Here is a 22,685-nt window from a genome sequence, read left to right on the forward strand (position 1 = left end):
GCTTTCACTTTTCACTTTCATGCATTGGAGAAGGAAATGGCAACCCATTCTAGTGTTCTTGCCTGGAGAATCCCAGGGACAGAGGAGCCTGGTGGGCTGCCGTCTATGGGGTCGCACAGGGTCAGACACAACTGATGCAACTTAGCAGCAGGAGCAGCAACTAAGATCCTGCATGCCCCCACAACACAGTCAGTAAATAAATAAAAATAAAGAATGGTGCAGCCAAAAAATAAAGAGACATACCTTAAAAGTCAGTCTGAGATTTACCAACCAAAGAGATAACCACTTAAAATTCACTTTAAAAAGAAGCTCAGCATACACCTAACAAATAATCATTCTACTCCTGGGTATGCACCCAAGAAAGATAAAAACATATCTCTACAGAAAGACTGTATATCAACAGTTGTAGAAGTTTTCACAGTAACAGTCAAAAACCGGAAATCACCGAAATGCACATTAAATGTGAATGGCTAAGTAAACCGTGCGATACAGTGGGAAGCGCTCAACGTGCTCAGTTGTATCTGACTCTTTGCGGCCTTGTGGACTGCAGCCGCCCAGGCTCCTCTGTCCGTGGAACTTTTCAGGCAAAGATACTGGAGTGGGTTACCATTTCCTACTCTGGGTGATCTTCCCAACCCAGGAATCAAACCTGCATCACCTGCGTCTCCTGCACTGGCAGGTGGATTCTTCACCACTAGCCCCACCTGGGAAGCCCATACAGTGGGAAACAAGTAATAAAAAGGGATAAGCTACTGATGCATGCCGCAGCAAGGAGTTCATCTTAAAATAATTATGCTAAACGGAAGAAGCCAGACCAAGAGAAATCAGGGGTACATGTACCACTGTGTACTATGTACTTTTTATTCTATTTATACAAAACTCAAGAGAACACAAACTCATCTCCAATAACAGAAGGGAGATGAGTAGCTGCCTGGGGACTTTGGGGATGGAGGAAGGGAGACGGGGCAGGGAGGGATGAGAGGGGAAGGATACAACGTGGCACAAGGAGACTTTGGGGGGACATATGCTTAGTATCTTGGCTGAGCTGACAGTGCTAGAAGTCAAATGTAATGTGTCAGAATTTACCCAACAATTCACGTTAAATATGCTCTATGTCTGTATGTCAATTATACCCCAAAAAAGAATAAATAAAAGCAACAGCTTATTTGGGATATGAAACTTTGGGGAAAGTTTCTTCTTTCAAACCAGGAAAAGGCAAGATTAAAGTTCATGCCCAGCACCCACACAGAGGTCACTTTTATATGTATATAATGTATATGTATATAATGCCACTGTAAATAGTAAAACCCAAGAAACTCTTCCTTTTGCAACGTGCAAATGACAAGCTTTGTCCATTCACATCCTTCAAGCCCCATTCTGACGCAACTTGTTTCTTGAAGCCTTTCCTTATCACTTAAGTAGAAAGGGATCATTCCCTCCTGTGAATCGCCATAACACCTAAGTTCATTTTTGGATTATTAATTCAATACATTTATCCATCTACCCATCACACATTTACTAAAAGCCTCATAGAGAACAGACACAGGCTTGGTGCTAGAAATACGAAAGTGAGTTGAACACAGATCTTCACTGATAAGAGCTTCATAGTCTAGTGGTAAAAGATACATTTTTAAGTGGCATAACTCATAACAATTATTTCAACAAACACAAGTACAAAAGAAACACAGAGAATGAAATTCATTTTGTCAGACACACTGTTTTGTACTACAAGGATTTGTTCAGGATTCCATTTCCCTACTTCACTAAAACTTCCTAAGAACAAGGGACTTATTTTAGTCATCTACTAAATTACTTAGCACAGTACCCAGGCTAAGTGTTCTAAATGCGTATATTTGTTTGAATGAATGGAAACTCCATTTCACAGTTATCTACTCTTTAATCTAGATGGCAAGGCCACCATAAATGCTGACTTCTCAGGTGAGTTCCAACCTTAATTCATTTTGTCAACCAAGGCAAGTAATTTGAGAGGAGATAAAATCAGAACTTAAATCTAGAACCCCCAAATCCCAAAGGAATAGCTAATACCCTTTCCCCAGTGGAAAAAAAAAAAAAACAGGAAGGAGGATGAGGGGGATAGGGCTTGGTCAGCAGAGACCCAGGACAGAACAATGACACAGGTGAGCGGAGAGCCGGTGTGGGTCCCAGCAGGCCCCGGCTGTGTGAATGTATCCCCATCAGGCACTCCTCTGGCCGGGGCACACATGGATGGCAGTCATCTAATCTCTGTAGGAACACCGGTCTCACCGTGAAAGCAATTTCTATGGACTCTAATTGTGACTTTCGGCTGCCCCAAACGAACACAGCCCCCTTAGCCATGCTCAGTTTCTGAAGGGGCAGAAAGGCAGAGCAGATTATCTGTGGGAAATTATAAGCATAGGGTAATGGAAAAATCCACTTCTCTCATTTTGATCAACATACGTACAATCACGAAAGTTCTGTTAAAATATAACAGATACAAAATAAAAAGGTCTCAAGTTACAACTAAAAAAGTTGGATTAAACATCAAGCGGAAACCCTTCAATTATGAGAAGAATTTTCCTCTCTAAAAGATATGGCAGATTTGCTTCTTGTACTTACATTTATAGAAACAACAAGTCTCAGGACGGGGAAGGAGAAATTTATTTTTATTTGTCTGGACATACCACGCCGACAGATGGCTCCAAGAGATGACCGGTGGACCCTGGAGACTGGGCTCTTACCTGTAGATAGGGTCCTGCATCACCAGCATCTTGCTCTCATCCCACGTCCACTCCTTTTTCTGCAATAAAAGAAGCTGTAAATGAATAAGTTAGGCTTGTCCTCAGCTACAGAACCAGGGCACACACTGAGCTACTAATGCTTATGCAAACACATGCATTTGCTTCTGGCCTTGTTCCCTCTAAGAGGCCTGGAGTGGATTGCTCCAAGTGGACAAGTGGAAAATGTCAACTATCGGGTCGGATGTGTCTCCTTCAAGCACTTTAGGAGAGGGTCTCTCAAGGGTGCAGAGAGTAGGCAAGAGCCAAAGGGTCTCAGGGGACCACAGTCTATCTAAATCATACTTTTGTGGAGAAGTAACCAGGAAAAAAGATCATACATCACTCCAGTGGAGCAAGAAAAGCAGGGAGAACGAAAGGACCTGCCACAGAGACTGAATGATGCTGTCAAATCCATGTGCAACGTGGACCCCAGCCTCCCTCCCTTCAGGAGCAGAGGAAAAGGCTGAACGCAAGCCTGGCAAGCTAATTAGTACATTTATAGTCACCCAAAATACGATATTCACCTGGCTGTGAACCTAACCTACTGTGAACACAATGGAGATGGGCCCCTAAGCAGCTGAGGAAGCGGACAGGGACGGGGACAGAGGATGGTAGGGGGAGAGGACTCTAGGGCAATACTGGGACCCCAGACGCTTGGTGAAGTCAGTGGCACCCGCCACGTCGGGGGAAGCAGCCACCTCAAGCCCTCAGGCACACCTGCAGTGCAGGGGCAGAGAATTCTGCTCCACCTTCACCGGCCTTTGTCAGGGCAGCGCGTGCAGGACACCTGGGAGGAACACTCCCAGCTCTCCAGGGAAGAGAACATGGGGAGGGGGGCTCATTACCAGCTCGCAGGGCTGAAGTCCCACACTCTTCCCAGCAGGGGAGTCTGGAGCCCCTTGTTACTCCTGGCAAGGGGAGAGTCTAGGTTGCCATTCACAGTCTGCTGGCCAGGGGTGGGGGGAGCTTTTCTGTTTTCCAGCTGGAAGTTTTCTGCCTTGCTATGCCTCCCCTTCCCTCCTCCGTGGGTTTGAGAGAAAGCAGGCTTTGTTGGGTTCTGTGTCTGTTTCCAGTGTCATATCTGGGTGGCAGGCTTCTTTTGACTCTGAGTCTGGGATATACGAGATGAAAACTAACCTCAGGGAACTCACAACTGTTTCCTTCCTTGCGTCCCCAGCCAGGCTGCCTTTTCTCCACCTTTCGGAATCTTAACATTTGTTTTACAGATAATGGTCAGAGTTTTCAGCTGTACTTTAGCAGGAAGAATAGAGAAAAATGCACCCATCTGAAAAGTGGAAGTCTGGTTTGTATGTTTTTACAAAACTCCAGATGCCAGGGCTCCAACTCTTTGGAGTCATTCCTATGACAATGAGTGTAAGCTTGTGTGAGGCCAGTAATCTTCAGCTTTAACAAACATTTCAGGTGATTGCGATGTGACCCTAGGGTTGACAGCCATTCTTCGACACCAAAGAAAAGGCATAAAGTGAAATTCCTAATAGGAGAATCTCAGCATACTTCCTCTGGAGTCTTGGGCTTGGCACAGGAGGGTCTCTTGACATTCTCAAGACAGCCAGCTGATGGGGATCCCATTACACTGTCCCTGGCCAGGACCCATTCCTGGTGTTGCTCAATAAACAGCCTCTGTGAACCGAATACTGGGCGGGCTAACAAGTGAGGTTGCTCTGCTCCTGAGGGAATCCAGCTTCAGTGTGCTCACTATCAGGAAAGTCTACTCATTACAATCCTTGCTATTCTGTTGTCATTTTTCAAAGTTAATAGAAGAGTTAATAACTCAATGCACCAAAAAGCCCATAAAGGTCCGAGAAGCTGCCACACCCCTGCCCCTCTCAGAGGAAAGTAACCTCAAAGAGGGTTCTTTCTGAGTGTGGGTGACTTGGCTTACACTGTATGCAACTGATGAACCAGCCTTGCTCACCAGCCATGATTGATGGGGCTCAGAATCAGCAGCTGCCTGCACAGGAGCAAGGCCAAGTGTCACAGAGGGGCTGGCCAGACCTGCCCAGCCCTTGAGCTCCGTGACGAGAAGACTCGTGTGTGCACGCAAAGTCTCTTCAGCTGTTTCCGACTCTTTACTATGCCATGGACTGCAGCTTGCCAGGATCCTCTGTCAAAGGATTCTCCAGGCAAGAATACTGGAGTGGGTTGCCATGCCCTCCTCCAGGGGTATCTTCCCGACCCAGAGATCAAACCTGTTGTCTCTTGCATCTCCTGCATTGGTTTCTTTACCACTAATGCCACCTGGGAAGCCTGAGAAGACCCAGTTCCACCCAATCAAATCCTCTCCTTGGAGACTATCAGGTCCTAGATGGAGCCTAGACAGAGCCCCCAGTAATGGCAGGTGTATATCTTTCCTCTCAGGACTGCACCCCTGAGGAAGAGGAAGCATCGTGTGCCCGCCCACATTTCCTCTTGGCCTGCTATAAGCCTCTGCTGAAAGTGATCTGGGCAAGACTCTTCCTTGCAAGTCTAAGGTATGCAACTAACACTTTCATCAAAAGGAAAGAATAATGAGGCAAATAATACAGAATAAATATTTTTCTTTCTCTGGAAGATCTGAAGAGAAGGACTCCCAGGACTCCCAACTCCCAGGGAACCTTATGTTATTTTATTGAGGAATATCAGAAGGGGCCACAGCAGGCAGAAAATACTTTCCTTTTTAAAGTGATATGAGTATCCATATGGAAAATCCTGGCCAAAAAATAAACAAACATCTTTTCACGTATTAATTTTCTTTTTCTGAAAATTCCATTAAAATCCACTTAAGTAAAAGTCATAAAATCCCATTATATTTCCCCTTAAAGGTTTGTAATAATCCTTGCATTACTTGTAGTAATCCTTGGGAAGGGGACCACAGAGGATGAGATAGTTGGATGGCATCACCGACTCAGTGAACATGAGTTTGAACAAGCTCCAGGAGATGGTGAAGGACAGGGAAGCCTGGCATGCTGCAGTTTCATGAGGTCGCAAAGAGTCAGACATGACTGAGCAACTAAACAACTACAGTAATCCTTGCATGAATACATTCAGTCTATGAAGGGATAAATAAATTATCAAAATAACTCAAAGGGTTTGGAGCATAGACAGGACTCAACAATGTTTCAGTTATTCCAAGAACCTGAGGCAAATATGATTGGAGCATTTTGACCTAGTCTCCTCAATGTCTGGATGATGTTCTAACACCTTGAGAACTAAAGGCTCTCTACTCCTCCCCACACATTGCATATCCTTCCTATTCCATCATCTTTCAAGTAAGACCCAGAGCAGTGCAGTTTCTTGAGCAAGGTGTCCCCATAGTTAATAGCCGCTCAAGACTAGACTCAAGTTCTCCTGAGTTTTTGACCAGTAAGGGTGCTCTGGTACAATTCAGACTCAATGTATTTCTGAATAGCTTAAATCAGAGGGATTGATTCTCCTTTTTGCTCTGAACTTGTTTTAAACATCTCCTCCGTTTTCCAAACATTATAGAGAAAAAAAAACACACACAGAGATCAACCTTCTCCCTCACTTTTCTAATAGTCTTCTAAGGAAAAAATTTTCAGGAAAAAAATATTTTTAAAGAGAGAAAGAAAAGCTAATGACCTACCTTTATGGGATTATAATCAAATTTGGCTTCAACTGTGGAAGAGAGATATATTATTGAATAATAACTAGAGCCAAATTCAGTTTAACTGTCCTCAGAAAACTCAGAGCTCCAAATTATACCTGAAACCACTTCTTTTTTAGTGCTTGGAATTAAGGGCTTTGAGTTCTGGTAGCTTTGGGAGGAAATTTTCAGTTTTGCTACTCTCTGTCCTCAATGAGCTGTGGTCTCCAAAATATGCTAGGAAATGAAGACATTTCATGTTGAAACGAGAGTGGAAAAGGAGGTAGAGGACGGAAGAGAAGAGGAAGAGGGAAGGCGGGGGATGCTGCTCTAGAGCCCGCGGCACCTCCGAATACTTTGGAAGAAAAAGCACCCTGCAAACAGCCCTGGGAGGACTGGCAGGACTGAGCAAGACTGGTCTTCAGGCTGCTTCAACCTGAAGTCCAGGCTCTGGGGGGCCTTACTGGTACCACTGGGAGCGCGAGCAGTAACATCACTGAGGCCACTGAGCAAGGCCCAGGGGACAAGATCTGCCTCCTCACTAGCTCCATAAATACAAAGGAACAGGGATAAAAATGCGAGTGGGCAGAGCATATCGAGCGAAGCATACTGATACCCTAGGGGCAGCTGTCCAGCATTTTGCCACACATTCAGAACTGGGGTATAACTCCTCTCTCCTACTCTTTGTCCCCTCTGTACCTACAAAGGACACTGTGGCACTGTTGAGCCTTTTAAGAGAACTCTGATTTAATTTATTAGCCCATCCCTCTCTACGCCTTTCCCCACCCCAGCAGTCTCCCCTTCCCTACTTTTTTTCTTCTTTTTTAAAAAATGTATTCCACACTCCAAGGTAATTAAAAAGTCATGAGATAGAGCAGCTTAACTTGAAGGAAGGGTCTGCTTCACATACTGGCTAATAAAAATTTTCTAGAGAAAGGAAGATTCTGTCACATAAATGTGCCCCACAGACCTCCAATTACAGGAAGTGTAACTAACCCAGGGCCCCCAGGTGCGGCATTCGAAATCCATCATTACGTACACGCAGGGGCCCCACTCCCAGACAATGATCAATGTGCGGGGATTCTGAGCGGGCCTGTCCTCAGAGACACAGGGATCCCCCTGACAGACGATCAGAACCCTCTGGCGGCCCTGCCAAACCTTCCTCGGACCACACTGGAGCCAAAGAGACTTTCTTTCACCCAGCCTGTCGTCCTTCCTTCCTTCCTTCCTTCCGCTCTCCTTCAGTTGGAGTCAGCCCCACACTGAAGCCTGACAGCTATGCCAGCCTTGCCTCCACACTTTCTCCCACGGGCATGTAATCCTGTCTTGGCATTTAATTGTTGGAGGACCTAGAATAACACAAAGTGAGAAAGTAAAAAAGGAAAGATACAGGAAAGTCATATTTAGCTGCTTCATTTTTTCATTCTTACCAGAAATTTCCCAGTTGATATGGAAGAAAAGTATTTTCTTCCACTTACGAACTTTATATACTGCTTCCCTTATACTATCAAAATTGACCTCAACTTTCAAGACAAACAATGAGGCTCAGGAAGATAACTTACTCCCCTGCAAGACCACCTAGTCCAGTGGCAATTAAAGCCCAACTTGTCTACCTCTAGACTCCACATCTCTTTGCTACTCCACGTGATGGAACGAACCAAAGGTTTTCACGCTCCAGTGTCAGGAAGCATTTCACTTTCAACAGAGAGACAGGGTAATGGGCTTGCAGTGCATGCTTTTATAAGACCACTGGATGAGGCAAGCACATCCTTAACTACAGATTCTTTTCTTTCCTTTATCTAATGAGTGTAAATATCCAGTCCTCCATGAAAAGTTACAGCCATTCTGTTATTCCAAAATTCCCTGGCAGGGAATGAAGCCTGGTTCAGAGGTAGTCTGCCTGAAATAGTGCCAAGAACAGAAAACAGAGTCAAGGATATGGAACCCAGAAATGGATATGGCATCTTTGGAGGCCTTCCCTAGGAACCCAGAGGTGGAGGAAAACTCTGTACTTCCATTTATTTCCTATCCCTACTGGAAATTATCAGGAAGCACACCACAAAATCTGTCACCCTTATTAATGTTCTTGAAAGCAATGGTGACTTCTTAAACAATTAAAATAAAAAAAAAAAAAACAACCACCTTGCAAAGGCCAAAGTAACTCATCTTGGCAAGTTCCCCACACCTCCAGACAGAATGGGATTAGTCTGAAAACACAGCTACCACCCATCTTAAGGTATAACCCATACAGATATAAAAAACACAATTCAAAACTGAGGCACTAATAAGCTCTCACACGATGCACAAAATTCCTAACATGCCTGTGTTAAAACTATCAAAAACCATGGTAGAAAGAAGACTGGATTCGGTTTAGTCCCGGCTCTGTGACTGCCCGGGTGACCTCAGGACCATTTCTGGGCTTCTCCTGTCCTCTGTTGGGGGATCAGACTAGAGCACTTCTAAAGACCATTCTCCCAAATTCTGGATCTATAATTCTAAGCTGTGTGTTTTCATAGGAACGAACAGTACTCTTGAAGCCGGAAACTAGTTTCCTTGCAATGTGACATCCCAGTGACAGGGTACAGGTTAGAAGTCAAAGACACTGGATTAATTAATTAGGCATCTCCTATAGAGCAGTTTTTCTGTAAAGGAGTCTCAGGAGATTAGTTCACACACAGCAACATGATGGCAGGAAGAACCCACTTGGCATCTGAACAAGACAGACCTGGCTCAAACCCCAACTTCAATGGGACTTGAGGTCTTGGGCAAGTCACTCAATCTTCTTTTGCAAACCAAACCTAAAAGTGGTACCTAGCTCACAGGATGGCTATGCAGACCTGATGAGTATACACTGCATCACACAAAGCCTAGCAAGCGGCAGGGGCTACATTTCAGTGTTAGCTATTATTGCTAGATGCACTTGTGATCATGTTAGTGTGTAATAACAATCAGAAGGCTCCTGCTGGTCTTCTGCCTTCCCAAACAGATAAAATAGAACCAGAGAGAACATACGGTCCTTGCCCTTAATGGCTCAGAGCCTATGGGGGAAAGACACAAGTAACTAAAATGCAATGCTATAGGAGCTGTGATAGACCAAAGTGTGCCTATAGCTAATTTTGCTGGAAAGGGTCCATATCTAATACCCCGGTGTATCCTACCCAGTTCCTTTAGGCACAATAAATATCTGTTAATGAGAACAGCAGAACCTTTCTAAAACAATGCTTTAAGGGATTCCAATACACTTATTGGTGTGTATTAAAAAAAAAAATACAGGAAACAGAGGCCCTTTAGTCCTTTTGTAGAAAAATCCTTTGGATGAAGTTCAAGACTAATCTTCCTTATTCAGAAGTCCACTCCCTAGCCAATGGTGCCATAGGCTGATGCCAGTACTATAATAAATAATCATTATCACATACACAGAAAAGATCATTATTTGGGCCTTGCTGGGAGTTAAAGATAATGTACTGACTGAGAAACAACACAGCAAAGCCAATTATCTTTGTAGCTGGGTTTATACCACAAATACAACCTAAGATTCATAAGAGAACTTGAGACTCATTATCCGTTGGTGCCAGTTAAGGACAATAGCATTTTAGGCACATTTATGTAACCAAAAAGATGTTTTTGTTTTTCTTTACATCACAATAAGAGATGATCCCAATATATTTGGCTACTGCCTGTATTAGAATAAAGCACCTGATGATCAGTCATTGAAGAAGTCCTGCTCATAATATAACGAAGTTAGCAATTTCCACTGAGGCCTCTCTGTGCTTAGGAAGGCTCTTATCCGTGTTTTTTCAAATGGGAAGACTGATCGAATGAGAAAGAGGGAGAAGAATGTGACAGCCAAGAGTAGCAAATAAGACTTCATTTGATCCAATTGCTAAGTACTTAATTCTTCCCTATTTAATGACACCCTCATACACAAATCATACTCACTCACCCAAGTAGCCAACTGCCACGATCACTGGGAACACACTGCATGCACCAGGCGTCCAAGTCAGTGCGGAGCTTACAGAGATGGCCCCTGATCTTAAACACTCTCTGCAGAGCAGGGAGTCCCGGTAAACACTCTTCTCCCCCAGCCGGGAGGGAGCCATACCATCATTCAACAGTCTTGGACAGGCTGTGGACAGAGCAGCGGCTTGGAGGCTGCCTGGGGAAGTTCTTGACCTCTGAGGTCCCCATCCTGCCCTGGAAGTTCAGGAGACGGAAACTTTCTACACAAACCTATTTGGTCTCTGGGATCTGCTTTCTTTGTAGCACAAAAGGTTCTCAAAAGCCTGAAGAAGCACAGGTGAAGTATATATACACACACACGCAAGCCCCTAAACGCATCATTCCAGAGTTGGTACAGAGTAACTGAGCTGAGTAAAGTGATCGCCTAATCCAACTCATTTAAAATGACTTGCTTAGAACCACCCAGCCAGGAAGGTAAGAGTTGGGACTAGAACCTAGGTCTTCTCCTCTCAGCTGAGGGCTCCTTCCAACGTGCTACGTTGACCTAGTAAAAAGCAACATGCTCTTAGCAGGAGGAGGGGACCATTTCAACATTTTTATTGACTAGTTAACAGCACAAGCACAGTGAGGCTACACCATGCAGAGCCTACGGCTGAATATCAGCCATGACTCTTTCCACACTTACAGCTACCTGGCAAGAGCTCCAGTCCTGAGCACCGAAATGTGCTGACTGTTCCATTCCTTGGAGAGAAGCGCGGCATGTCTACACATGCCCCTCTCTATTCTACAAACAGAGACAGAGACACACACACACACACACACACACACACGGTGTCAGCATACTCACATACCAGAGGACAGTCACATGGGAATAAGATGACAAAAAAGGCTGATTGCTATTAATGTGCATTCATCTGTCAGAACCAGTGTAAAATGAACCCTGTGATTAAAGGCCTTATCCAAATCACAACCACGTCGGGCGAGGGTGGAGAGAACAAACTGGGAGGGGCCCCCCTTTCCCAGGCCTGGCATCAGAAGAATCACGTTGAGGAAAGACCTGTTCTGGGCCACTGGAGGGGGAGCCCACACTAGAGGTTACCGGGCAGAGAGTTTCAAAGTGAGTCACGGGGTCCCGGGACTCCAAGACACTTCTCCAGCTCGGTTTTCGTGTACTCGGTGGAAGGAGGCTGGCTTCTCTGCCAGGCGACTGCCTCACACAGCTGTCCTTGCCCGGCATGTCACCTCGGGCAGAAAGCTTAGACTCTCGAGCCTCTGTTTCTTCACATGCAGGATAAGCATGGCACCACGTTTGGTCCATGATACACAAGGGACAGGTGAGGTGGGAAACGAGATTGTCCTCTAAGGGCAGAACCACGAAGTCAGCCCATATGGATCAGCTCAGACGTATACTAAGTTACTGAAAGGCACAGAATAGGCCCCAGGACAGCAAGCCCGGAAATGCATCATAGCTGCAGGTAAATAGAGATTACCTGAGGCAGGAATGCGTGTTCATTGCAGAGGCGGGGGGATGCCAAGACACTCAGCCACAGAAGCACACAAGTTCTGAGTCGCGAAGGCAAAGCCTGGACAGTCTGTACCCAACAAGGCCACTCTGAACATCCGGCTTACTGTGGAGCCAGAGGCCAGGAAACATGCCTGTCACGCAGTCAGCTGACTTGCTCCATTTCCGTGCTCATGGAGCAACCCTTGAGTAACATGTCTTCTCACATCGCATGTCTCTGACAGAAGAATGTGCTCGATAGGCTCGCATGAGTGCCTGGTCTGGAGCACTGGACCATGTCTCAAACCGAACAAAGGACCTGATTTCTGGTTTATACGGCAGCCTCTTTTGAGCTTTGTCAGTGTGAGTTAGTGTCCTAAGGTCCATAATTTCAAATCCTATGAGTCTGAGTTTCAGACTCTGAAAGGCTGACACATCAGCCGCTGGTGAGGGAGCAGTTTAGTGAGGAAACTGCGTGGCGAGTTCCCTGAAGGGACGAGGTGCCATGAATGCTGACCAAGTGAGATGTCCAGGTGACTTTCATGAAGGACTGTGGGGAGATGGGACGATAATGGGTGTGAAAGCATCTTGCAGCCTGGAGCGTGTCCACAAATCACAACTACCATTTTATCAGTTGGTACACGAGAGCACCAACTCATGAGTCGCCCCTCACGTGAAGGGTGGAGAAAAGCTATCTGACAACACAGGATGAAAGCCAAGCTGGGGCTCAGCCTGGCTGGCTGAATCACGAGCTTGGGTGCATTGACCCATTTTTCCTCTGAGGATCTCTCTTGCTTTTCGATTCACGTTGGTCATCATCTGTAATTTCTTTAACAGGGGCACAGGGATCCCACTGACCTGATAGGCCTCACTTATTCCAGTAACTCTCCTTCTCAAGAACCCAAGAGGACAATATTCTAAAGACTGTCTCATGGCTAACTGCTGTGTGCACATATGTGAGGTGGAAGGAAGGGGCAGAAAAGATCCCCAGGGTAAGAATACGATGGGGACTATTGTCCCCACAGTGGAAGTTTATAAAGTCAGGGATATTTAATAAGCTATTACAAATTCCCTGCTAAGTCATTTTAATTGTGTCAGACCCTGTGCGATCCCATAGACAGCAGCCCACCAGGCTCCCCCGTCCCTGGGATTCTCCAGGCAAGAACACTGGAGTGGGTTGCCATTTCCTTCTCCAATGCATGAAAGTGAAAAGTGAAAGTGAAGACACTCAGTCGTGTCCGACTCTTAGTGACCCCAGGGACTGCAGCACCAGGCTCCTCCCTTCATGGAATTTTCCAGGCAAGAGTACTGGAGTGGGGTGCCATTGCCTTCTCTACAAATTCCCTACTACTTGTAAATTTTTAAGGAGTTAATTCTTTATAAACAGTATATCATCTTCTATTTTCTTCCTATAAACTTCCAATCTCACAGCCATAAAACACTTTCTAGAATCACCCCTGGAGATATTTAGGAAGCATAAGAGAACGAGTTTGAGTTTTATATGTGGGAGAGTGCTGGGAGCCGGCATATTGCATATTGAGTGAGGATCTGGAATAGCTCAACTGGAATTCTATCACTGCTGAGAGCCAGCGTGAGGCACTCCACCCATGACAAAGGTCATGAGGAAGGAGGCTCGGCATACGCAAAGGCGGGATCGAGCCTCAGGAGTCCCCCTGGAAATTCTCAAGCATCTACCCCCAAAACCAGAGTCTGCCTACTTTCTGCTTTGTGCTTTCACCTACACCTCTGACTTTACGGGGGGCTGTCTCCCACTACCTCTCTCTGAAAAAAGAGTTAGCTTACAGCTCCAGTTAATAATTCTTGGATGTGACAGTGTTTAACCTACAAACTCCTTTGGAAATCCTCTAGCCTGCCTGAATAGGTTTTTCTGGCCACATGTGATTGTTCAGAGCCTCCCAACTGTGAGAGGCAGGAGATGTTCTAAACTGCCTAAACACAGATTCCTTTGAGTAGTTAAAAGATTGATTAGAAAATGTATTGGTGAAGGGTTTTTCACTTGTTGGGCCAATGTTTGCTGCTAAGTCTCCATACTCCTTACCTACTGTGTCTTTGGCAGTGTATTGGTTGATATAATGGGTGTATAGAAATGTAAAATGCCGCTTTGTCCAATGCTTTTTGGAAGGCTGGCGCCTGACTTTGGAATAATCACCTTTAGAGAAAGATAAGTTTCTTAAAATGTTAACAGGCCTCCGGGCCAGAAGATGATGTCAATCACCTGAACTTTTGCATATGATAAGTTTGCAGGAAGAAAGCCTGGCTTGCTGCATGACTCTACCCCTTCCCCCATTATCCTCTATGCATACCTTAAGGTATAAAAACTACTTTGGAAAATAAAGTGCGGGCCTTGTTCACTGAAACTTGGTCTCCCCATGTCACTCTCTCTCCCAAATTCCAGCTGAGCGTCCATCTGGAGCGCGGATGTCCTCTGCGACCATTTATTTGCCTGGGCTTCTAAGACCCACTCGAGAAGGTGTCTAAGGTGGGGCACCTTCCGCTATTCGAGAGGGCGCCTGCGGCCTCCGTGGTCAGAGCTAACCTGGTGTCACGGGTTATATTGATTTTCCGCGTAAACCAAGCCACTCAGCTTCTTTTCTCCACTGAATTTTCCTACTGAGCTATCCTTATTTCAGCCGCTTTTCTCCACTGAATTTCCTCACTGAGCTATCCTTATTCTATTACTCTTTGTATCCTTAATTAAAGTGTAATTAAGCAGTTATTCCCTGACCCTCGCCTAGCCGTCTCTCCTTCGAATACCCTGGATCAGCCGGGGCTGGTCCCCGGCAGGAGAGCTTTGCAAATGTCCAACTGTCCAGAGGAAAAAATGGGCTGCCTTAAGAAGCGGTCAAGTCCTCCTCACTGGAGAGGTCCAGTCATACATTGGGGAATGTCTTTTGTGAGGAGGACAGAGATTTAAATCCTTGGATTGGTAAGACGACTACAACTTGAATATCAACCCCCTGACTTTCCTACTTCCGTATATTTATCTGTTAATACCTCTACGTATTAGGTACCTACTACTCTGTATTAGTATTTGTGTTTACCTTCCATAACGCCCAGACTCAGGGTCTGCCTTGAGTCCCATTTGAATTAAGAGCAATAGAGAAAAGTGAAAGTGTTACTTGCTCAGTCGTGTCCAACTCTGTAACTCTATGGACTGTAGCCCTCTAGGCTCCTCTGTCCATGGAATTCTCCAGGCAAGGATAAGTAAGTTATTAAGAGTAAGTTGCCATGTCCTTCTCCAGGGGATCTTCCCAACCCAGGGATCAAACCCAGGTTTCCTGCATTGCAGGCAGATTCTTTACCATTTGAGCTTCCCAGGAAGCCCTGAGAGTAATAGAGGCGTGGAACCAAAGGCAGCTCAAGATGTCTATACATTAGTATGGATGCTGCCACATCAATGAGTATAAAACAAAGGCCCCAGCAGAGTCTAGAAACAGGAAAGATAAAGTGCTTCTCCTCACACATTGTCCATCAACCAAGCCCTTTTCCATTTCTTTCTGGAAACACATACACTCTCCCCTCTGACTATTATGCAAATCTAGCCTTTCCCAGAACATCATTCTCCCATAGCACATAAAACGGACACAAAACAGCCCAGTGTTTAAACAACATACACTCACTTGCTTGCCTCTCCCCAACTCAGAGGATGGCCCATCACACGGACCAATACCTTCGTCCCTTCAGGGTCACACCCCAGCCTTCCTGCACTCTGAACAGTAGCTGTGCTGGGTCTTGAGGGACTACTTAGGATGGCACAACTGCTTAGGAAGGCTCCTCTCATCTCCTCCCCCACTGAACCCTGCTGAACTTGAATTTATAGCATTTCCCAAGATCAAGCCTCAAAGGTAAAGGTAACAGATTGGGGAAAGGGGTGAATGCAGGGATGACAGGGGATGAACCTGTCACTCACAGGACACCAGGACTAAGCCAGTCAACCGACCAGGCCTTTGGTCCTTGCCTTCTCTCTTCTCCAGCTGTAGCCTCTCAACGCTGTTGCTGGTTAGAGCAGACCACCTCACCAGATAAGGGAAGGAATCTGCCCAGAGAGTGGCCTAGGAAGAAAAGCTACCCCACGCCCACCTACCCTGCATCTCTCTTCAGCAGAGTTTGTGGTTCAGAGTCACTTACCTTTTTCTTCTTCTTCAGAATCACTTTCACTCCATCCACTGAAACCATAATGCTCACCTTCTTCTTCTTGATGTTCTTGGCTTTAAACTCATACTGCAAGTGAGAAGAGACAAAGAAGTGCAATCCGGTTAGAGCAGTGCGTCTGCACAGACCCCGAGAGCCTGTGACCCGGAGAAGAGGGCCACGGACGGGGGTAGGGAGCTGATTCTGGGGACATGAAGCACCTCAGGGGATATAAAAGCATGTGGATGTCTGTAGGCAGGGGCTTGGCGATATTTGGGTTGGAACAGGGACTCTGAATGTCACACGCAGCTATCACATTGGGCCATGGGAATGGATCTGATCTATTCTATCAAGATGAAAACAGAGCCTACTCTGAGAATCTCATGAGAAATCCAGAACCTTCCCTCAACAAATCATTCTGACATTCAATGGCTTTCATTGTCAGTCAAGTTTTCCTCAAGTCTACCCAAATGCTGCTGAGACGCTATTCCACCCTCAACGAAGATTAAGAAGAGCTGGAATCCATCCTCAGATCAGGATTTTTACATTCTTAAAGATCATTATGAAATCTAAGCTATTCTCTACAAGGTCAAGTCCCAAATGCCCTTATCTGTAGGTCAGTCTCCAGACCTGCCCACTAGTCTGAAATATTTAGACAGTATTCTAAAAAGGGTCTGACTACTGATGGTTACCAGGGAGACCATCACATCACAGCCCTATATTCTAAACTTCCATCTGCGATCCTGAACAGGCCTGCTTCAGCCACAGACTGCACTGCTGACGGATGCTGGCCTTCATCCTCAACCCCAGATATTCTTACATTTCTCATTCACAGCCATTTAAGTTTGTGCAGGTATTCAGAATGGTGATATAACTCTACATTTTCTTCACTGAACTTCATTCTAAGCATTTATCCATTTTCATCTGGTCCCCATCTTGGTATCACCACCTAGCAAACTTACCTGCCCAAACATTTGGACTAGAGATTTAAAAATAATAATACAGGACCCAGGGCCAAAATCTCTACTCCAACCCATAGGCTCTCTTCTCTGGGACCTTTTAGACTCAAGACCCTTCCCCACCATGCCACCACCCAAGCTTGGTAAGGTACCAGCTCCTTGCCTGTACATCCAAAACCTATTTCTACTTGGTATTTTGAAAGACATGAATCTAATCCACCCTAACAAGATAAAAACATACCTTACCTTGAAAATCTCACAAGAAATCTAGAACCTTTCCTTGACCATGCTGATCAATACTCTGATTTTAAGAACTCAAATGAGAGCCTCCTACCCTGCCTGTACTCGATCCCTTCCACTGAAATGTCAGCTCATTCTCTTCTTCTGTTGCATAGCTAGTGCTGACGCCCCTTGGCTGTCTGCTTCTTAGAGATAAGGACACGACCCGGCTAACTGAGGTGAAGTACTTTTCTTCACATCATCAGGGCAGGTTCCAGTTTACTGCTGATCTGAGTTTCTAGGTGATGGCAACATAAATCACTCCCGAGTCTGGTGGTCATGTCTCCTATCCTCCCAATCACTCTATCCTGTCAACAGCTGTCCTTTTTACCAGGGATCCTGAAAGAACAGCCGCAGACACATAGGAGAAAGAGAAGAAAACACCAACTTCAGACTCTGTTTCAGAGTCTGGGAACCCAGAGCCAATTAAGAATAATACAGTAAAGGACAGGGAGACGTGCCATCTGTCCTGGAGTCTGGCTTATGAGACGGCCTTGGTCATGTTACAAATTGCTCTCTAAGTCAATGGCTGTAAGCTGGTGGAGAGTAGAGCTGTGTGATCAGCATGCACGGCTACCATCTGCAGGGTGTTCCCCCGACTGCAGCATTCTGCTCAGGTGCAGCACTAGATGAACTGAAATTATCTCTGGGTGGGAAAGCCAGCACGAGACTCTGTAAGTCTGCTGACTTTGGCCTTGTGCCCACTGGGAGAGGTGAACCAGCTCCATTTCCTGGCCACACCTGCATTTATTTACCTCTGCTCGCAGGCTTTCAATGAACACAATCTTTCAGCTGTGCCTCCCTTGGAAACAAATCACTAACATCACAGCTGCTCCTGCCAGTAGAAGGAGTGCAGAGGGGTGTGTTCTGATGAGCTCAGGTGGGAGATAAGAGCTTAAGAGACCAGGAAACACCCGGAGGTGGACAAAACCTGCCCCAGACATGTCAATCTCTGCCTGCTTTATTGTCTTTGCTCTTATCTAGTATGTCACTCGCACAAGTTCCACATACTTCCTTCTTCCCTCTTTCCAGCAACAAATCAAAGCAGCGAATATTAAGGGCTTCCCTGGTAGCTCAGTCTGTAAAGAATCTGCCTGCAATGCAGGAGACCCGGCTTCAATCCCTGGGTTGGGAAGATTCCCCTGGAGAAGGAAATGGCAACCTACTTCAGTATTCGTGCTTGGAAAATCCCATGGGCAGAGGAACCTGGCGGGTTACAGTCTATGGGGTCACAAGAGTCAGACACAACTTAGCAACTAAACCACCACCTCTGCAAGGCACGATGTCACTTCCCTGCCCTGGTTCTAGAGAGCATATTACTGCCGGCTGAACCAGACCCATAAATGGCTTCCATTTCCGGAAAAAAATGACTATGTTGCTTTATTGTTTGGTCCATGGTCCTATTGGTTTCATTCTCTTCGGGATTTTTTAAAAATCAATATCCCTGCCCCCAACCCAAGGCTGGCAAGAGACGCCCAAGCAGCTCTTTGCCTGTATATCTAAAATCTGAACCATTTCCATAGTTCATACTTGGACAACCATGGCCATGTCTTTAATACCCTGATCTTAAGAACTCAAAATGCAACTAAACATTCTCTTTGGAACTGGAAAACAGCCTCCGATTCGATCACTGCCATAGTTCCAGATGGCTCTTCTTCGGTGTGTGGGCACAGTGACTATGTGGAAAAGCATGACCAAACGACTGCATTCGAATCTCAATGACAGTGGTAACACAGGGGTCCTCCTTACGACAGCTGGTGGGATGCTCTCTGGAGCGCTTCAAAGTGAAGAGGGCCCAGAGAGGCAGGAAACAGGCTTCCAGGCCCCACGATCGCTGCCAGTATGCACCACCTGAGCGCTGCTAAGGCTCTTGGGTTGGACACGCTCTGCACCTACTCCACGTGTCTGGTGTTCGGATGTCTCAAACCCCCTCCAACCAGAGAACAGGTACTCAAATTGCAGTTCTGTTGAAAACCAGGGAAATGAAAGCAAGTGTCTGAAAAGGTTCAAATCTTTATCATAAAACCATTTATTTATATGGCAATTATACTTCATTTGGAGAATCGTGTTATTATGCTCACTGGGGGGACAGAAAATGGATTTTAAAGAGAGAAGATGATAGGAGCGGCCAGGAGAACACAGAGAAGAGGCTCACAAGGACAAGCTCTCCTCTTTCTCAGACTGCACTATTCCAAGGGCTAGGCAGGTCCAGAGGAAGCACCGTGTTCTGCCGGGTAGGAATCTAGTCTGCCCAGGTTTTGCCAGGGGCCGAAGAACAAACAGGACTGCTGGTGCCACCGTCTGCAGCCCAGGCCAGCCTTCCATAAAGCCCATGCCAGCTTTGAAGTCTGTGCCAACAGGCCTGGCTCTTCCCCCAGTGCAGCCAGGCTGACCTGATCTATTTGCTTTGCTAGTCAGAGCCCCACCAGCAAGGACAGATTAAGCCCGACAGGACCTGACCTTTTAGGAAACAAAACATTTACAAGCCCTGGAACACTAACCACTGACTAGAAAGACCAAGTGTCTGGGTTCATAGACAAGAGCCTGCGGACCCTGTGTGGGCATAGTAGCCATGGAACTTAGTGTGCTGTGCCAACCAGTGAGGCCCGCGAAGGGGAGGCTGGGTAGTGGGAGGGGCCCAGGTTCAGCAGGCGCCAGGAGGAAACACTCAACCAGGGACGTGAGTAAGAACGTCGGCTGGAAGTCAGAGAGCTGCTAACAGAACAGGTTATCTCTGAGGCCCCAGTGCTTCCTTGTCCCCAACTCCCAGGGCTAGCTCCTAATCTTGTGTGTTTCCAGTTCCAACTACAGGGCATCCAAGAAGGGGAAGCAGGTCTGTAACAGAGGTGTGTGTTAATGAAGGGACTGGCGCAGCCCTGCTGTACTGCAGAAATAAGTATTAATAACAGAATCACTCTCTTAGGAGTCAGGGGGAAGCTTGGGGCTGTATAGACAGAGAGACACACACACACACACACATCCATTTCCATGATAATGTCTAGCTCCCTGAAGAATCCTGGATTTTTTTAATAAGGATCTTTGGTTCTTCAATTACCTTGTCTACAACTTACCTAATGAGGCACTCTCATCAGCTACATAGGAAGCTGATCCTCTCACTCTTCTCCATAAAATTTCCTTTGCCCAGCTCCTTCCCACTGTCCCTACAATGCTTCCAGTTATGAATCAAGATGCTACTTGACCAAGAGAGGAGATTTAGTTTGCAAACATAGATAGTGATGTTCTTGCTTGGCCCAGTCCCTGGCTTATAATCAGCTGTGTTTATCACCTTTCTGAACGTGAACGCGAAGTAGCTCACTCGTGTCCGACTCTTTGCGACCCCATGGACTGTAGCCTACCAGGCTCCTCTGTCCATGGGATTTTCCAGGCAATAGTACTGGAGTGGATTGCCATTTCCTTCTCCAAGGGATCTTCCCAACCCAGGGATCGAACCCAGGTCTCCCGCATCATAGACAGACGCTTTACCGTCTGAGCCATCAGGGAAGTCTATCACCTTTCTAGAGTAAGTCTTATGGCTTTGCTTCCTGCGAGTGACCACAGAAAATTTAAAATGAATTCTAGTAGTGCGACTAGGCATTTTAATCACATTCTGCCCATAGTCTCGGGTTCAAGAGTGCAAACACATCTCTACAGCAAAACTGTAAGCACTTCAGCCAAAGGGACCATCTTATAAATGGTTTGTAGAAAATCATTCTGCACTTAACATTCGAAAGTTTAACAACGTACTTGCGTGTGTGCATGCTCAGTCGCTTCAGCCGTGACTCTTTGCGACCCTGTGGACTGTAGCCTGCCAGGCTCCTCTGTCCATGGAATTTTCCAGGCAAGAATACTGGAGTGGGTTGCCATGCCCTCCTCCAGGGCATCTTCCTGACCCAGAGATCTAACTTGCGTCTCCTGTGTCTCCTGCATTGCAGGCAGGTTCTTTATCCCCTGAGCTATCAGAAAAGTCCCGATTCCACTTACATGAGGTACCTAAGAGTAGTCAAATTCACAGAGACAGAAAGTAGAATGGTGGTCATCAAGGGCTGGGGGAAAGGTAGAATGAGGAGTTAGCATTTAAGAAGTACAGCGTTTCAGTTTTGGAAGAAGAAAAGATCTGGAGACGGACAATGATGATGGTTGCACAATACAAATGCTGTACGCAGATTTCATAGAACTGTATGTTTAAGAATGATTGAAATGGACAATTTAAAGTATATGTTACCAGTAGAAGATAAACATCTGAAAACACTATAACAAACACATTTCTTCTCATGGCAAGTCCACTTTAATTCTGCTTGCGCAAGGACATTTCTGTTACTCTCCCACACGCAAGTCAAACATGCCATATTTTTCTATACTTCCATGTAATTGCATTTGCTAATGTTTATGCCCAGAATGCCCTCCCCCCACCATCTGCTTGATGAACTCCTGCTTATTCTTAAAATATCCACTCAGCCTGCTCCACAGGGAAGCCTTGCAGGTCAACTCCCACTTCCCATATTCTCCCACAGAACTACACCAGCAACTTGGCTGCCGCTGCCACATGTCAGCCTCTACTGGCCCTCACCACTGATAGGTCGTGTATTTCCCACTAGGCCAGGCCCTCCTTGAGCGCAGGAAACATCTTACACATATTTGTACCCAAGAATACAGAACCAGGACACAGGCGGGTGATAAATTAATGTCAAATAAATTAATGAACACAGCTGCCAGTGGTTATTTCCCAAGCCTGAGAAAACATAACACTGTCCACAAAGGTAAAATAAATCTCCCATACGTTAATTAACTGATTAACAACTCAAGTTATCAAAACCTAGGTTCCATTCCATAGGTATAAAGACTGTAAGAAGATCTCACTTTCTTTCATTCTTTTAAACTCCGCAGCATGCTGCTGCTGCTGCTAAGTCACTTCAGTTGTGTTTGACTCTGTGCGATCCCATAGACAGCAGCCCACCAGGCTCCCCTGTCCCCGGGATTCTCCAGGCAAGAACACTGGAGTGGGTTGCCATTTCCTTCTCCAATGCATGCAAGTGAAAAGTGAAAGTGAAGTCGCTCAGTCGTGTCCGACTCCTAGCGACCCCATGGACTGCAGCCCATCAGGCCCCTCGTCCATGGGATTTTCCAGGCAAGAGTACTGGAGTGGGGTGCCATTGCCTTCTCCGCCACAGCATGCTGGTAAGTACCTTATCTTTTGCTTGATCTATACTTCATTAAGTGAAATAATTTGGAGCCTCCACCATTGGTCAAGGCTGTTCTCAATCAACTCATGGCACAGACGTAACAAATCGACGGGCCGGTCGTGCAGATGAGCTTCTGTTCTCCGGGCGACCCAGCTTCCCTCAGTTCCAGCTCCTGTGCCGACGGAGCCAGAAGCTGAAGGACAGGGCTGCCGAGGAGCATCCATGCAGCCCCTGACACTGCTGTGTGGCTCAGTACCTTGTACTGTTCATTCCTATGAAACCTCAGAAATG

At 46.1% G+C, this 22,685-nt stretch overlaps 1 protein-coding gene across 11 annotated transcripts in view; it reads right to left on the bottom strand.

The window, feature by feature from the left end:
• Nucleotides 1-22,685, bottom strand: part of LOC102414663 (carboxyl-terminal PDZ ligand of neuronal nitric oxide synthase protein) — a 359,817-nt gene that overhangs the window by 98,088 nt on the left and 239,044 nt on the right. For 7 of the 11 annotated variants that reach the window (XM_045165981.1, XM_045165977.1, XM_045165980.1 and 4 more), the window contains 2 exons: nucleotides 15,974-16,066; nucleotides 2,721-2,794 (listed from right to left, as the gene is read on the bottom strand). In XM_045165981.1, coding sequence (XP_045021916.1) covers nucleotides 2,721-2,794; nucleotides 15,974-16,066 — 167 coding nt within the window. Of the gene's footprint in view, nucleotides 1-2,720; nucleotides 2,795-15,973; nucleotides 16,067-17,181; nucleotides 17,930-22,685 lie in introns of those variants that run through there. The other 4 variants (XM_045165982.1, XM_045165978.1, XM_045165987.1 and 1 more) reach the window with 3 other exon arrangements.

Source organism: Bubalus bubalis, chromosome 6 (genome assembly GCF_019923935.1).
Source record: "Bubalus bubalis isolate 160015118507 breed Murrah chromosome 6, NDDB_SH_1, whole genome shotgun sequence".
In the NCBI taxonomy this organism is placed as follows: domain Eukaryota; kingdom Metazoa; phylum Chordata; class Mammalia; order Artiodactyla; family Bovidae; genus Bubalus; species Bubalus bubalis.